Genomic DNA, 18,280 nt, shown 5'->3' with positions numbered 1-18,280 from the left:
CAACAAAATTTTAAACCAAAAACGGTGCAGTCTCAAACAAAGCAAAGCAAGGGGTTTCAGATATTAGGAGGAATGTGCCAGAGATCCTTAAGTATTAAGTGGGCGAGATTGTGCTGTCACTGAAGGAACACATTTTTATGCAAATATTTAAGCATGCATGGAAATTACTCTCATTTGGCTACATTGTAAATATATATTTACATTTAAATGCACAGAGAAAATTGACTAATTGGGCTTGGAGGGAATTAACGTGAACCAAACAGTAACTAACATTTTGTGGTACATCAGTTAGAGAACAAAAAAATAAAATATATTTCTGGCACTGATATTTATTGTATATCCTTTCAAATAAATTGGTTTCTACTAGGGTTGCAGATCAAGTAAAACAATGTCTGAGTAAGAGTTCAAGAAACAGAAACACTGCCATAAACCTCAATCATTACAGTTCCATCAAGGAGATAATGATGGAGCCAGCTTCTTACTGACTGCACACCATGACAGATTCCTCATTTACCTCTACAAAGGCACCATTGGTATTAAATAAAAAAACATTTTTTATAAGAGGCGAACAATAACACATTTTGTATTGCTCCATTCATAATAAACTCATGACAGCAAAACAGGACAAAAATTTTCAACATTCTCTTTAAACCAAGCTTTGAAGACAATTACATTTTCAACCTGAACCAATCTTGGTTGAATGCATATCATACATCAAGACTGCCTTGTACATTGTAGCAGACAACAGCCTCCAAGTCACATATGAAAAGTTTGGCGTTCTTAAGAACAACTGATTGTCTATCTTGTGGAGAAGTGTGGCTCAATGGTTAGAGCGGCAGACCCTGAAGCAGAGATCTGGCTCAAGACCAGGGTTCAAGTCCCGCTTCGGCAGGTCTTGGGCTCAATTCCCCTTGACCAGATAATTCTCGCCTCGGTGCCTAATCTAATTCATGGGTCCCACTCTGCAACTCTGGGCAATAGCTTGCTTAATCTCCACAATGGCCCCAACAGCGCTTGGATGCCTGGCTTCACCCTGGGGGTGCTCAGGAGTGGGTGCCTTACAGGGAAAAGCCAGGAGGGGTTCTATAGCGGTACGAGTACAGCGCCTTGAGACCCTAACGGGTGAGTAGTGCGCTATACAAGTGCTAATTTACATTTATCTTGAGTTGCTATAGCTGATCTGGCATGCTTCTGAGAGGTCTACTTCGTATTAGGAAAGGACAGCAAAGAGACAAGAAATCACCTTTAACTTTTACAATTTACTTTTTGTGTTTCTTTTTTTTCATTTTTATACATTACTGCTGGATCAGATGTTTTTGTACTTGAGCCTGAATTGAAATGCATAACATCACAACTGTTTCTGATTATACATGCCATGGTACCATATTTCACAATATTCGGATCAGTGCTGGTTTGTGCAAATACCTTTGTCCTCACTTATTAGCTTACCTCATATCCCTTCAAGGAAGGCCCCACGAGGACTACAGGTCGCATTGAAGGCACTACATCATAGGGAGGGACATGTTCTGTCTGTTCAAAGAGAAATTACACTCAGATTTATGCACACATGTATAGGTATCTTTTTCTAAGCAGTGGATCTCATTCTTTTGCTGTAATAAGAATCAATACCTAGAAAAGCTTCTCAATTTGTAGTTATCTCTACAAATGTTACAAAGCCTGTCTGATTATAACCTGGTAATTATTTTAGCATGGGTTAAGGTTTTTTAAAAATAACTGAGATTTTTCAATATGTATTACCTAAGTAACAAGTAAAAACATAGGACACAGTAAATTATTGTGTCTCTTCTTTAATATGCCATTAAAACTTTGACTAGTTGAGGTTTGGGAAAAATACAACCTCTAAATCCTGTTTCACTGCAAGACTGTTTTAACTTTAAGCTGCAACTTTCCTGATTTATATTAAGGGATTAGGTATAACATTGCTCTGGGCTTCAGAAATTATATGATTCAATATATGGGATACAAATACATTTGCTGCATATACCTATTTGCCATAGTCCTATGATGTGCTGAATTCTTACATTGTGGAGATTCTGAATCACAGGATTAGGAAAATCAATATAGCTTAATTAAACTTTTAAAATAACATTCTAACAATTTGTAGAGGACAATTCTATGTTCAAACCTGTAATGGTTTTGCCTTTGAAAATCACTAGTCTGCATGCAGAGATTAGGTCTCATAAATTAATCTTTAACATGGTCTAACCCTGCTTTTCCTTTCAAAATATAGTTGTCAAAGCCAAGGGAAAGTCATCATACAAAGGCTGATTGTATTTGTTGAATGTCTTATCCCATACTACCCATGTGTATCTCTTTGAAGTTTCCTTGAGGGTACAAACATAAAACTAACTCTATGCTCAGCCAAAACGTCTCTAGAGAACAGGCTTACTCAGCTAACCCTAAAGGTTTATGAAGAGCAATGTACAATATTGGCTATAGGCGAGGGGGGCATTGTGGTGTTCCCATACCTGACAATGGAAACACTTTTAATGCTTCTACCAGCAATCTGGCACCCTCTACTATTGACTCTAAAGGACAGCACCTTGCATGTTTTTGATGCAGAACCAGTATGATGCCTTTATGATGCAGTGAACTAGATGAGCAGCACAATACATTGGCAAATGTATGCTCAGCAGTATCTATAATAATAAATGCACATACATAGCACACCCTGCGCACTAGTCTCTTGGAGCTGTTTTTTTTAAAGTAGCTTATTATCAACTTCAGGAGCTGTTAACATGTAGTAGTATCCTACTCTTACTAAATGTATTGACTGCATCAGGATACAGGATTGCGTCCCCCGGCTGGGATGCAAACCTGTAATTTTCAAGGAAGACCAAATCTCTTCAGCAGCTGAATTACTCTATTCTGAAAAGCTAAATTGGCTACTTAGTATTCCTATTTTGTACATACATTTCTTACCAAAACCCAAAACATGCATTACTGTATATATTAGTTACAAAACAATATGTCATAAATTAGAGAGACTGTGTAAATAATAATAATTACTTCTGGATCAAGCACAAACTTAACCTCACCAAATGCTGCCAATGACATTCAAGTTGTTGTTAATTTGTTCCCAAGCCTATTTATAACAAACACAACAGATACACAAAAACAAAGTGGGACAGACTGATGCAAGACATGTGTGTATAATGATAGCTCAAAATGAGACAGGAAGCAAACAAAAGCAGCTTAGATTACTCAAAGAAATGTTTGGCAGTCTCTTCATTAGACTGCTAATAAATTTCACACAATAAATTATTGAAAACCATTAGCCAAGACATCATCAGCATGTAAAGCAAACTCAATGTTTATACAGTGAAAGGACATAGCTGCTAATGTTTTAAAACCAGCCATTGCAAATGATGATGTATATACATGCTGATGGCTTATATACACATATTTCACTTCCATCATTATTGAGCATTCTGCTGCAGGGGTTTCAATATTGCTTCCGGATTCTGATGCATGAGCTGCTTAGTCATAGTTTGCTGACAGCAAAACTGGACTCAAGAGATTATTCAACAGCCTAGAGTAGACTCTAAGATACATAGAGGCATTACTTTAGATTTTGTTATTGTACTCTACTGCAGCAGTGTAAGGGTTGTCCATAGTTTTTGTATTTGAAAAAGGAAACATTTAGGACACAAGTAGGAGATGACCTTGGATCTCACCAAGAGGTCCTCACCAACAGTCCAGCATTTATTCTGAGTGAGGTGCAAATGTGAGTTTAAGCCCAAATTGGGGTTCAAGTCTAGCACACAAATTTAGCGTGTTTACCACACACAAATTTTGCCAAGTAAAGCATGATGGACATTATGCATAAAAGTATAATATTAATCAGAGTTTGGAAGTTAAGAATTGGCGGAAAATGCTCTATTATCTCATCATCCTATTCAGAATTCTGAAACTCGAATTGGGGAGTTAATATTGCACCTGGTGAGTAGAGCACCTATTGGTGTTTAATGGGTCTTTTGCTACCTTCCAACAAAAGGGAAATTGGAAATGAGGTCCATGGTGCTTCTTAAACGGGGGAGGATCTATCAGTGACTCCCATCCATTAATAAAACTATTGTACAGCCTATGTCACTATTCTTGATTAATATGTATTTTTTTATATTATAGTAGATTTTTAGCCGGTACTCTATATGGCTGCTTGTAAAAATTATAAATATGTTTTGTGATGTAAAAGACAGCAGATATATCTGCATCACTATAGTATGTTGTCGAGGTGATTTAAATTTGAACGTACTTGGAACTATTACTCATCCAGTGTCACATATTACATACATTTGAATATCTATGTTGTGTATTGCCCATAAATATTCATATGTACATAATATGGCATTGGCTTTAAGAAGTCTTGCACCCTTAAGAAATTAGTATCTAAAGAATAACATTTTAGTTGAGGAAACACAAAGTGATTGGTAGAATGCCTTAATTAATCTCAGCTACTGGTAACTACCGGGGCCCTATTCCCACCCGTTGTTTTTCACCCACGGTGCCGCTGTAGACAAACCACCATATGGAAACCAGCCTTGGTCCTTCTCCAGCCGAAAGAGTTCAGGCTCCCTCCAGATGGAAACACAAGCAGCCCAAAGCCTATTCAGTGAGTTAAAGCGTGATTTCACAGTAAGCATGGGGCCTAAGTCTGGGCTGTGTCTTGAGTGCCACCGAGGGCAAAAAAACGATGGGCTGAAAAATGGCTCGAACTACCAATGCCTGAAATAATTTCAAGCATTCGCTCATCACTTTTTTGTTTATCTTAAATATTAAATGAGCACCAGCGCTCCTGTCCTCATTATGATTATACGGCCGCACTAGTTGACATACAATGATTTCAGAAGTGCCAAACTACTGTCATATTATTTAAATAACTACTGGATATGTTAACTGCTCAATTCCGCTCCTGAGACCGCTAAGGTAGTTGCCAGCTGATGAGTCCAAATGATAGGTTGGACCTTTTAACATCAATATTTCTAACACAAATCTATAAGCAAGTATGGAGAAGCATGCATGGCATCCTTGCACTTAGCAAGCTTATTTAAGGCATGGCTTGTTAGTGTCTGACCTCATTAACTGTGTAAAGGAATTCACTCTCCATCAAAAAGCAGATAAACTATCATGACATTCTATAGCCAATCCCATCAAGACTCTTCGACTCAGCCCATTAGATTAAGGAAGAAGATGGGACTTCTCCTCACACTTCAGAGATGGCTGCAAGCGTCGTATAAACAATGGGTGCCACATGCCAATGATGTCACCGGCAGCATCAACACAAGTCTCCTCGATGTAAACTTACCGATTTCTGTTTCTGCTTAGCTACAGCAGCATGGAAGAGAAACAAAGAATAACAAAGCATGCATGTTATTGACTTGCCAAAGGACACAGACAGAACAGGGCGCGCATAGGGGTGTGGTGCACTTCATCAGGTGGACAGATGCCACGGTGGAAGCTCCGGTTACCTTCTTAAAGAAGGGCATTCGTTTCTCTTTGGAGAGGGGCGACGTTACATTGTTTGCACAAGTTTTGGGGGAGCGATGATTTGCCGGCATATCATTTTCTTCTGCATCTAAACCAGCGGCATCTATGTCTAAAGCTATACAGACAAATAATTCACAATTATAAGGAGAGGAGGAGAAGTCATAACACAGGAAACTAAAAATTAAAAGAAAATGGCAATAAAAAGGCCTATGCATGCATGAAATAAGTCACAGGAACAGTTCGTGATGCAAAACTACTATAGAAAAAATTAAACCTGTAGAACAGGAAATTAAATCATATACACAGAATAATAACAACAAAATAATTCTAATTTACCTCGATCACCTACAGGAAAGATATACATGGATTCGTATAATAAATATACTGCCAGGGCCGCAAGAATTATGTAATATTGCAGCAGCATCTTCATATAATCTAACATCTGCTACATAATAGTGGGATTTCACTAACTGAAATTTCAAGTTTAAAAGGATTAAAAGTTACTAAGTGCCAAGCAGACTGCTGCGCAAGGCCACATATTGGCCTTTTTTCATTTACTTATTACCCTCGTCGTGTGTTAAGATGCTACTAATTTGATGACGTTTGGGCCCAGACAATATCAATGTGCTAAAAAGGAAAAATACAGGAATAAAACTCAAAAAAGAAATTTGGCACAATAAGATGCACAATTTAGCTTTTTTTTTCTCATCACTTAGTCAACCATGCCAAATAATTTGGTCCTTCATAGCCACATAGTTCCAGTAGCCCTGCGCATAGTGTTAACTATTTTATCTCTGTAAACCCTGTCTGACATAATGGGAACAAATCAGAGAATATTCACAATATCTAAAAAAATATCGGCGATTTGTGTATTTTGTAAATAAAGCAGATATTTATCAGTGTGATCTCAGACAAGTAATTTAGATAATTCTTAACAAGTTTATGCATTTTTATTGCACATAACGCAGAAGCATAAAGACCATACTGCAAATGGACTTGCGAAATATTTTCCATTTTTACTAGGCATAACCCGGACTAGCCTCTGCATAGCTTCACCATTGCTTTATTAGTTACTTCTTCAAGAAAGATAAAACAAACCAGAACATTCATGTTGTATTCATGCCCTCTGCTAGGTGAACTTTGCAGAAAAAGCTTCAAAGATTTCTGAGTTTAGCTATTGCATATTGTTTAATCAACAGTCTGTTCATGAAAGTTGAACATTCTAATCGTAATGGGTCCATTAGTTTTGCCTACCTGGAAGTAATTCAACAATCTCCATTTTCTATAGCCCAGACACACTTTTTTGTAAGAAAGCAAAGCCTGTTTTGCCTGAAACACTGCGTTCTTAACTACATAGTTAAATGACGATCAACATTAAAGTGACCTTCCTGTTCCTAAAATGCATTTGTATGTTTGAAAGAAGCACTGTTTTCATGCTAATTTCACCAAACTACACATGTAATATTAGAAAAACATAACAAGTGACTTGTGTAAAAACTTCCTATATTGTCATCTCGAGGTTTTGGTGGAATTTACAAAACAATTGCCCTTTGCCCTCGTGGTTTATGATGTCACCAGAATCCCTCAATGGCAATATTACATGACTACATGATCCATATTACATGATTACCGGGCTATCTGTAGAGGGTTATGGGGTCTCCAGGGGCTGGGGAGCTGGGTGTTATTCAAGACAATAGGTCCTATTCTCAAAGGCATTTGGAGAATATAAAGTAGTGTTCTTGTAATACTATTTTCTGTTTTCTTACATGCCTTTGTGAATTGGTCCCATCACATATAAAATAGGAATATTCAGGGAGTGTTCATATGTAATTAATACAAATAGAAAAGACTGTGCCCTCTTTCCTCTTTTATTAATAAGGCCTTGGATGTTTAGGGACCGACTCAGTAAGGCATGTAAGAGTATGTAAAAGAATACTCCTGTAGCCCCCACTAATGCACGTGCGTACACACACACACACACACAGACATACACACACACACACACACACACAAACAGTGGTAGCCACCACAGTGTAGAGACGGTTCAGCTGTACTTTCAATTGATTTGCACCAAAATTAGAACTAGCTTAGTATTATCAGTTTAGGCCCAGCATGCAACATTTCATGCAGTTACATGCAAGGGAAAAACGTTCAGAAGGGAGCAAAAAAGTTTTCCCATTTTAGCTCACATAGGACATTTGCAAACAATAACAAATAGAAATGTGTTTATTTACTGCATGTGTGCTGCAGTGCATTGTCCACATCCAATGCATGGAGTTCTGGTATACTGGAAACGTATGCTCTGGTACAAATTGTAACTAGACCGTGCACAGAATCATCTCTGCACTATGGAGTAAGGCTGCCCGGGGGCAAGGCAACTGTTTATGCACTAGTGGAGGGAGGTGACACCAAGAGGATGCAAATCTTAGTAGGCATGACCATGCTCTGTCTTTTCTCTCTTGGGCAAAAGCAGTGCAGCAAATCTGAATGCTACACTGTATTGCCATAAATGTGAATGGATCTGGCCCATACAGTAAAATGGGTTTTAGGAGTTAAGCTGGGCTGACCTCTAGCAAATACTTACCAGATGATGGAGGAGTGGATCTTCTCGAACTAGGCACAATATCACCCAAACTAGAAGACGAGTTTGCTCCAGATTTACTAAAGGAAAGAAACAGAAAGCTGTATGTTATCAGTTGACATAAACTAGTTCCGATGGCAAGAACTAATGCAAGCTTTGACGTTACCTGTAACATAATTATGTCTGTACATATAGACCCCAAGAAAACGTTTACTCGGCAAGCTTAATCAGCATAAATTCCAATTATAAATTTGTACTTATTTGGCATTTTATTTCTATAGTTCTTACTCTTTCTCATATGACTTGCTCCAGCAGGTGATTGGTTGGAGCAGGAAATGTCTAGCAGAATCTGTGACACTGCTGTGCTGCACAAGAGCTTCTGCTCAAGGAAGTCTCATGCAGGTGTCTCGTGTGACTTTGATACATAACTTTTGTCCGAGCCTTCAGCTTTCATGCGAGACTGAAGTCAAGTGCTTTGGGCATAACACACTATTTTTCATAATTTTCGTGAAATTACACATATTAAACTCAGGAAATCTCATTGTGCTTATAGTAGTAGAAGGATTTTGTATCATTGCAAAAAACAAATCGACTAACAGGGTAACATTAATCGAATAATTACAATGCACAGGGCGGGACAAGGAACCAAACTGGCCCTGGCAGACACGTTCCAAGAAGCTCTGATCACTTCTTCCCAATTTACCGCACTTTACCACCAAAGTGGTAATCCGTTGACAAATGGCAAGGGGTCCCTTTGGGACCCATTCCCCTTTCAGAATGGTTGAATACATATTTTTTTAAAGCAGGCGTGGTCCCACGGACCACTGCCTACTCTTTGAAAATAAAAAATTAATTTTTAATTTGTAATTTTAAATGCATAGCGTTTTCCTTTAAGGGACAAGGGTTGTATTTAAATCAAATGACTGCTTTATTTAAAAACAATCATAGACATTGTGGTCTGCTGACCCCAGCAGGCCCACATCCCTGTGATGGCAGCGAATTCTAGTGGGTAACAAATAGCGACCTACCTCATTAATATTCATGCGTTAGGCCTATTTGTGACCCATATCGAATCAATAATAGGCAAGGTATCACTTCTGTACATTGGTGATAGCAGTTACCAAACAGCGACTTGAAAAAACTGCTATGCAATCTTAATCTTAACAATCTAAGTACATCTAGCCCCTTGAGCTGAATCTGAATGAGGTAACTAAATATTACTACCACATGCATGTGATTATGTCAGATGCTAAGCACTGAATAGGCATGCAGATTTCACTGCACTGTTATGTTATCGAGGTTTTATTGCACCTTCTTGCCTCACAGTTTCATCTGAGTTAACCAGAGTCTGTCATCTCTTTCTCTGAATCATCAGTAGTATTGTGTGTTCAAGTAAATGTTTAGATGAGGTTGTGTTGGAATGTTCCCTGTTGTTTGGGTTGTACAGGCAGACGTCTTTACCAATTTGGGTACATGCCATCGGGGAGGATTGGTATGAGACCGCCAGGCTTGAAGTATTTGTCTGAGTTAATGGAGAGCATGGGTACGTACAGGTAGGTGAGCTTTACAAAAAACTAAAAGTTGATTGAGCACAGAGAGAACACAATACTATACTGCTTCAAGTTTATGTACACGTGATTCAAGCAAGAAGAGCATATTGTGTGAAGTTTGTAATCACCAGCTAGAGTAGGCATAGATGCCACTCATCCTTCAACATCATAGGATATTTCTCCCCAAGGGGGATAACTATTTAGGGAACACGAGTCTTCTTTCTGACTTCAGTTTCGCATTGAAAAAGGCATCTGCAGAGACAGCGCACATGTACCTTGAGGAAGAAGGGAACATACATCCAGAGATTAGCCTGCATCCTTTAAAAAATAATTTGCATTCCTTCCTCAAGAGATAACTAGTATCTCTAGGCTGTGAATTAATCTGTCCTATTTTACATATATGGATACAATTATATTTGGATTTAGCAGGGTGCCAACTCACTAAAGTCTATTAAACAAACAACAGAGAGCTGTGGTTTGTAAGATTAAATTTCTTGTTGGTCAGAAAATATAAAAGGAAAAGCTTGGGTTTTCTTTAGTTATGTGAGGTGAAAGTACAGAAGAATGGGTTTCCTATCTTGAAATTTATTTTTCATTGTGGCTTAGTGGGATTTGGCACTACGAGATTTATGTCTCATGATGGACTGAAAGGTGTATTACAACCCCTCTTTGAGGAAGGCTTACTGGCAGTTGCTTAGAATTTGTATCTTGGTTTCCTTGCATCTAGCCTAGAGTTGTGAGGTTTGGAAATATGTGGGGGAAAGGGTTTCCCATGTCTGGAAGAGAGAGAAGTGTGATGGTGGTGAAAGTCAGGATTTCGGAGAAATATGTTTTGCCTTTGAGGTAAAAGAGACTGTGCATCCTGCTTTGATGGTGGGAATGACATGGTGTTCTGTAGCATTCTCAGATCTTTACCTTTTTGAGGTTTCTACTTTCTTTAGGGTCTGAGAGTAACCACTGTGAGGACTCTGTTCTTCTTCAAAGAATGGTGTTGTCATTTGTTTGGTCTTAACCGCATTCCTTCACAGCACCACATATATTTGGTAAAATCCTAGTATGGATTATATCCTACTGATACACTGTTACTGTTGCTCACATCAGTCTCATGTAGAGATTAAAGAGAATGGTAGAAAAGGCTGTGGCATGCCACATGTCGCGCAGATAAGGGAGATGCTCCTTCTAAGGAGGCACAGAACAAGTAGTTGGAAAGAAATGAGTAACATGATTGCCACCTTTTTTGTTCTGCAGTTTTATATAGCAAAAATGTGGACTAAAGGCACTGGAGATCTTTATATGAGAACCAGACATTACACATTTTGTAGACATGGGAAGATTAAGTGATTTGCTTAGAATCAGAGGATGTTGTACCCAGACTTGGATTTGAACCTTATTCCCTAGTTCCAAAGTTGGCAGTTCAAAGTGTAATGCCACATCTCCTCCCATCCTATTCTCTGACTTTTTACTGAAGCACCTGCACCAGATTATGTACACTCAGGCATAACTTGCCAATGTCATCTCAGAGGGATCAGTAGGTTCCTGTTCCCCCTTTGAAGCAGTTTGTGGATGCAAATGGTGATGTCTAACAAAGATGATTCTGTTGTTTGTAGAGTAGAACCCTGCTGTGAAATATCTATCATTTGTTCTTGATCTAGGTGCTGCTGTAGCTGTAGGTTGCTGTTTCCAGGAGGCTGGAGATGATTTGGAGTATGCTTACTGGTTCATAGATGGCAGATTCGTCTTGCTCTAGGGTGGGCACTTTAAAAAGAGTGGTCACTAAGGAATCTTTTTGGTGGGGGGATGATGCCTATTTGTGGTAGTTGTTACAGAATTTAGTGAGGGTGTGGTTAAGCTAGCACTGTAGTGAATCCTATCTTGTTTTAATGGAAGTAGGAGTTAGCTTAGCCTTCTGGCTTGTAGACTTGTGCCCCCATCACCGAGTGACTTTAACCCTACTTAACTTGCTCTGTTTTAGTGCAATTATTTAATTATATCTTTCCAAGATGGCTGCATTGTTTTTAGTTAGGCCAATGTTTTAGTTTCATGTTATCAGTGCCACTGTGCTAAGGCGTCACTATCAAGCGACAAAGATAAACACACTATCTGCATTCACATTAGGTACTTTCCCTCTTTGCTGTTTTAAGGGAATTGTGTTTATATAAATTGCTGCCCCAAGCACACTTTGCTATCGATTGTTTGGGAACAGACCTACGTCAGGGGTCTGACCGGATCTGTATAAATACTCCTCACTTAGACGGACAGTCAGAGAGATTCCAACCATATGCTATCACTGCAATCCATGTTGCAAGTTGCCTTGACGCTGGCCCAGGATTCGTGTCCCCATGGAGTCTGAGCTAGAGACTTCATTCCAAGGTAACAAGGGTTGGGGGGGCTCTTCTCATGGACATGGTACTAGCAGATTAGGTTTAACACACCTAGCTCTTGTTAGGTTATGTGTTAGATTCATCATGCTAGGGTATTAGGACATATTTCATGTTATTGCAAGATGGTGGGGTCTTTGCACTAATGACTCTTGTTTTTACAATTCTGTTTCTTGCACTGTTCATTATCCTAATCGTTGCAGCCCATGCAATTTATCGTAGATGGCAGTACTGTTAATAAAAACCTATTAAGACTTTTACTGCATCTCTTTCATTGCCTCTGTTTGATTGAGACCTGTTGTTAATGTGAGTAAGGGGTAATCTCTGTTTAACCACAACACTCCCTGAGATGTCGCACTCTTGAGTCCATGCGTAAAAGCTGCCACAAATCACCTTTTACTGTTACGGATACCCTGATTATCACTGTCTCACACACAACAGGTACCCTAAGTACCATTATACGGAGGAGTCCGTGGTCTTGGGAAAGATCCTGCTCTGCTGAACGGGGAACACCTAAGTAGGCTGACGGTTGTTTGAGCTCAAACTTTTAAAAGGACTTTTTCTCCCCACTTGGTGTTCCATAGCTGTTACCCATTACACAATATGGCTAATGCCATAGATATTCCTGAGAATGCTAGACAAGCATTAAAATTACACCTAGTAGTGCATGGCTTAACAGATGAGGGCGGGGATGTCACATTCACAGCAGAAGCTAATAAAGCTTACCAAGCAGAAACATTCTACACATGGGTCACCTCGCCTGAGAAAGACCAAAGATCACACACATTCCACACATACAGAATAGCTAATGTACCACAATAGTACTGAGCATACCAGTATCTTGAAATACCTATAAGGAACATCATAACTGGTTTAATGGCACCCTACCACACGTAATACAACCCGTGAGACTAGGTCTCTTAGGTAATGACGGACCAACATGGCCTATGTTTGCCACATACACACCTCACCTAGGTATGCAAAATATGCAGGCAGCTGATCTGCGCAATTTACACATTGAGCTAGTAACACTATATAGATGACTTGTTCAGTTCATAATGGGAACTCTGAACAATACACCAGCATGTCCAGCACTACCAGCACCTTCTGGATACAAATTGGCTACTAATGGGATTAAGCCACAAACAATACATTCTATCATGGGTAAAGTACCCACAGAACAAGAGAAAATCCCGATCTGGATAGCCCACAAATCAGTTGGAAGCTGTGTTTCCCCATACGGGCCACAGGAAAAACATCGAATTCTCACTATGTGCTTGCCTTTCGGGATGGTTCCCTCAGTGGATGACTGCCCAGGGGGTACAGTCTTTGCTGCAATTTATACTACCACACATGGTACCCTGACACTTGCCAATTTACCGGAAGTTGATGTGTAACTTCGACACAGTCTCCTCAATCATACTTGTTATTATTAAAGGGGAAGCTGTAGCATTGGCTATATGCCAGCGGCTCCGGGAAGTTCCACAGTTGGACCAGCAGCAAGAGCTACCGAAAATTATTTCCAACACCTATACCAGTATAAGACAGGACAGTTTGGGAGCAAAGCTGAAAAAGATAGAAATACAAGGTACCACCCCTAAGGAAGGTACTAAACAAGCACAGCAGGGTTCTAAAAAGGGCTCAGATAAACAAAAACAATTTAAAGACAGATAAAATCATAGAGCAGATTCTGCACACCCGGAGAACTGTGACAGGAGATATCTCAGAAACAGAGAAAATATAAAAAGTCCTGACAGCTATACTGATTCACGTCCCTCTCGTTCCTTTCAGAACGCACCGGATAGACGTGGCGAAAGAGGGGGCTGTCCTGATCGACGGCCTGAATATGCGAAACAGATGAAAGACTCACCACAGTCTTCAAACAAAAAAGAAGAAAAGTCCCCACAACAAAAGCCACAGTTTATAAGGAAAAAGGTGGCAGCACTGTCAATTAAAAATGCCAGTACACTTGAGAACATTGCTGAAGAACAAGACATGGGCAGTGACACTGCTAGACAGCGCAGCAGAGGTCACGATATGTCGCCAGAGTCTGAAAGATCATCTGGATGCGACAGCAACTAGCAATTTTATTGCAGTTGAGACTGTGGACGGGCATGTACTCCCACCCGACAGGGTTTATGATTTAAGCATTCAAATTGAGGGGGACATAGAACACACTATTAGTGTGATATTCTGCGATTAACTTATTTGTGATATCCTACTGGCTGAAAGGGACTGGCCACCTGAGTGCGTCCGTAAGCTCCCACATGGGGAAGATGTAATTTTGCCTTCTTCCTCTGATCTTGTGCCAGAAGTGGTAAAACAAGCCTACGCTGTCAATTGGGCTTTAGCGCAAACACCTGCGTTATACTGCAATCATGTAGATTGGGACAGGAATTCTCCTTGTCATGTAATACTTATTAGGTCTACACCACAGCCTCAGCCACAATATCCTGTTAAACACGAAGCATAAGCTCCAGGGAGGGAGATCCTCACTTAGCTCGAGTACCAGGGAGTAACTGAGTCTTGCGTCTCTGCAATGAATAACCCGTTATTCCCTGTCACAAACCCCGACCATTCACACGGAATAATCTTAGATTACAGACATTTAAACAGTAAGACATGCACATAAGTTATACAAAATTCACACAGCACCGCAATAATTAACAATTTAGTGCACAAAAAATACAAAAAACTTTGGATAAATCCAACATTTTATTCTGCCAAAACTTAGCACACGAAAAGTCAGGATCTGAATGCATTCTCATTTGGCTCACAAAAACATTTCTGCCGTTTGCCCCAAGCCTATAAGAACAGCCCAGGGCTGTTCTCAGCCCGTGTAACATCAATATTACATGATATTGATCCTGAGGCGTGGTCTTACGTGGATGACATCTACCTCACAGATGACGACCTCAACATTCATCTTACCAGGGTTGATCGGATCGTTTTAGGATTTGGAGCCCTTGGTTACAAATTTAATTTTAGGAAAACTAAAATAGCATTCCTCAGTGTGTTGTTCCTGGGATACACGCTATCAAACGAGGGCAAGAGCCTGGCCCGCACTTTCTAGAAAAATGTGCTCAACTCCAACCATCAAATACAATTAAGAAACTACAGTCTTTACTTGGTTTCTTCAGCTTTGGCAGAACATACATTCCTGACTATGCACAACATATCAAGTCACTCTATGACTTAATACACCCTGATTTTTCTAGCAGACACTGGACAGTTGAACACACATGCATCCTTAGGGAATTGCAACAGGTCATGCTAGAAGCGAAACAGTTACACACCTGTGACAACAAAACAAATTTGGTCATCAGAATAATTGCTGGTGCCATCGGGTTCACTTATGTCACCTTTAACGAAGGAGACTCAGTGCCTATAGCATATAAATCATATTTATATTCCAGAACAATGTTTCGCGCCCACAGAAAAAATTCTAACTGTAGTTCAGATGGCTGTCATTAAGGAGAGGCCACTTGCCCAAGGGAAACGCATTACTGTCGTTACACCGGTGCCAACCTTAGAGGCCATCACTCAAGCTAGAGTTTCAAATGTTAAAGCATTACATTCATGTTGGATTCAGTGGGCAACCTCCCTGACTGCCACCGATGTAGATTACATCTTTGATCCAAAACTTCAGACACAAGAATCTCTCCAATCCGAACAAGAGTACCCTATACCTCTAGATATTTTGCCACTTGACAGATACCATGCTGTCATTTGCACTGATGGTTCAGCACAACCAGCTGTAGGTACCAAGCATCAATATTCAGCTGCTTGCGCAGCCATGAGCGGAGTGATGAAGGAAGGTGTATTCCACCCTCACAATACCTACATGCAAACCCTAGGGGACTGCACAGCCCAGCTGGCTGAACTCAAAGCCCTTATATTAGCGCTAGAACACACAGAGCCAGAACTACTCACTCTGATCGTCTGTGACTCATACTACTGCGTCCAGTCCTACAATGATTATCTTAATCACTGGAAGTTGAATGGGTTAGGGATTCCAAAGGGAACACCATAAAACATAGAACTCTGTGGGGGAGAGTGGCTGATCTCAAGGATGAGCTACCTTGTGTCCATTTAGTGCATACATTTGGCCACCAACATGTAGGAATCCATCTTATCACCAACACTTTGGCTGATGAAGCAGCCAAATCTGCAGTAGCTACGGCTTCTGTGGCTGCAGTGACTCGTTCTCAGGCGAGATTGCATAATGAAATTCTGACTGCCGTGAAAGCTTTGGCTGAAAGTAAGCCTCTTCCAAAAGCATACCCTACAAAATACTCATATCAGTACACAGAATGTTGCTTATGGTGGGGATTGTTTGGTCTCCATACCCAGGAATTGTTGCATAAGCATGCATAGGTATCACAAAGAGAACCTCATAAGGAGTGTGTGTCCCCATTCCACTTGGACCAGGACCCTGCCTTTACCTCTAGGGCATTCAGAGACACCATGGGGATGATGGGTATTGAAGTCCATTACTCCTTACCATACCATACCAAGGGAAATTCAGTCATGGAGAGGAGGAATTGAGATTTAAAGCAGTCCTTAACAGCCAGAGTATTAGGTTCGGGCCACAGCTGGCTTCATCACCTATATGGGGTCCACAGAGCACTGAAAAATCTGCCAAGACAGTCCTTGGGGGAACGCACTCCTTATGAGGTTCTCTTTGGGATACCTATGTATATCCCAGATCTTGATGGCCCTGGTATAGTGGCATCAGATACATCATTTGACATAAATGAGCATCTCACTGTCTTACAGGAGCTTCAGCAATTTTGTGATGATAATTCATCTGTCAGTGATGGCAACTTAGGAATAAGGGCTTTACCAACAACTTCTACTGACTGGATTCCTAAAGTTGGGGATCTGGTTCATGAGAAGATTACTTAGAGAAAGAATTCTGCCCATCCTACAGAGCACTGGTCCCAGTCCTAGGGATACAAGGTACCAGAACTGTCATCCTACCACTGCTGCCAGGCTCCAAAGCTAACAGATTAATTTCCATTGATGACATCAAATTGCACCATGGGGCCGATCCTGCACAGTAGACCCAGAGGTCCCTTGAGTAGTTCCCGGTCCCCTCTCACTACCCAACAGGACATACATCTTCAAAAAAGAACTAATATTAATACTTCTGACTACACAAGCATGTCCAACGATGCTACAAATACCTCCTCGAACATAGGGAGAGTGGAAAATGAGCTCTTGCTGATTCCTGTTACCACCTCAACAGCATCACCTGTCCAAGATGTGGCTGTCTTCTATTCCAACACAACACAAACTGACAACATCGTCTACTATGAGCCTCCACTTTAAGTGGATCCATCCACCTGTAATGCACCTGCACCTGCGTTTGTAGGGATTGCTTCTGGTTACTTCATCGATAAAGATGACTTTTCTTCAACTTCATCCACTGCTGCGATTGAAACAGTTTCCAAGACACGTAAGCTGTATATATGGCTTAAAAATAACTATTTAATACACCCATGGAACTATCTATGGTTATTCTTGACATTATTTGCATTTTTTCATTGAATTGGTTTTGTGACTGTTTTATTCCTGCTTACAAATGGTCATTACCTTCCTGAACGGTCCTCTGTCAAGCCTGTGGATGAAGTCTTAACTCCATATCATTCCTCACATAAGGTCTGAAGAGACTTGTCCCTTTGTCCCTTATAAACATTTCAGCTGTACCAATTCCTGATGGGATTGTCTGAAATAAAGTCCATTTGATATATACGGCCTACTGAGGTCATTCAGATTCCTTATGTCTTCAAAATATCTATGACTGATGTAATTACACCTGGTGTTGTATTTGATGATTGGGATGTCCAGAAAGTTGATTCAATGTTAACTGAAATGAAAGACTATGCGGTATTTGAAAGTGATGATGTGTATACAAACACAAAGAGGAAATAATTATGGGGAAGTGTTCTGCTATAACAACTGGGGACATTACCACCTGCACTGTGTCACCAGACAAAGACCAGTACTTAATTACACACAGTGCGAACACTGTTCAACTCCACCTATCGGGATCCCAAAACATTATGCAAACAAATTCACATATTTTTCTGGGCATGACACAAAAAATGCAGAGTCATATTACTTCAAATTACCACCTTCAAAAATTAGGAACATTTTGCTAACCAATACAAAGTTTATTTACTCAGATTCCTTTGTTTCCCGTCTGGCAGTTTAAGGTTATGAAAACTGGAGGAACACTATTGATGTAAAGAGTGTAT

General features: G+C 40.1%; 1 protein-coding gene across 9 annotated transcripts in view; it reads right to left on the bottom strand.

Annotated features, from left to right (window-relative positions):
- The window catches only part of CACNB2 (calcium voltage-gated channel auxiliary subunit beta 2), an 890,619-nt gene that overhangs the window by 64,732 nt on the left and 807,607 nt on the right, over window positions 1–18,280 (bottom strand). For 5 of the 9 annotated variants that reach the window (XM_069211763.1, XM_069211764.1, XM_069211766.1 and 2 more), the window contains 3 exons: window positions 8,093–8,169; window positions 5,490–5,623; window positions 1,450–1,530 (listed from right to left, as the gene is read on the bottom strand). In XM_069211763.1, coding sequence (XP_069067864.1) covers window positions 1,450–1,530; window positions 5,490–5,623; window positions 8,093–8,169 — 292 coding nt within the window. Of the gene's footprint in view, window positions 1–1,449; window positions 1,531–5,326; window positions 5,347–5,489; window positions 5,624–8,092; window positions 8,170–18,280 lie in introns of all 9 variants that reach the window. The other 4 variants (XM_069211768.1, XM_069211772.1, XM_069211771.1 and 1 more) reach the window with 1 other exon arrangement.

Source organism: Pleurodeles waltl, chromosome 10 (assembly GCF_031143425.1).
Source record: "Pleurodeles waltl isolate 20211129_DDA chromosome 10, aPleWal1.hap1.20221129, whole genome shotgun sequence".
NCBI lineage: Eukaryota > Metazoa > Chordata > Amphibia > Caudata > Salamandridae > Pleurodeles > Pleurodeles waltl.
Note: the sequence above shows the minus strand (reverse complement) of the source record. Positions and strands in the feature narration are given on the sequence as shown.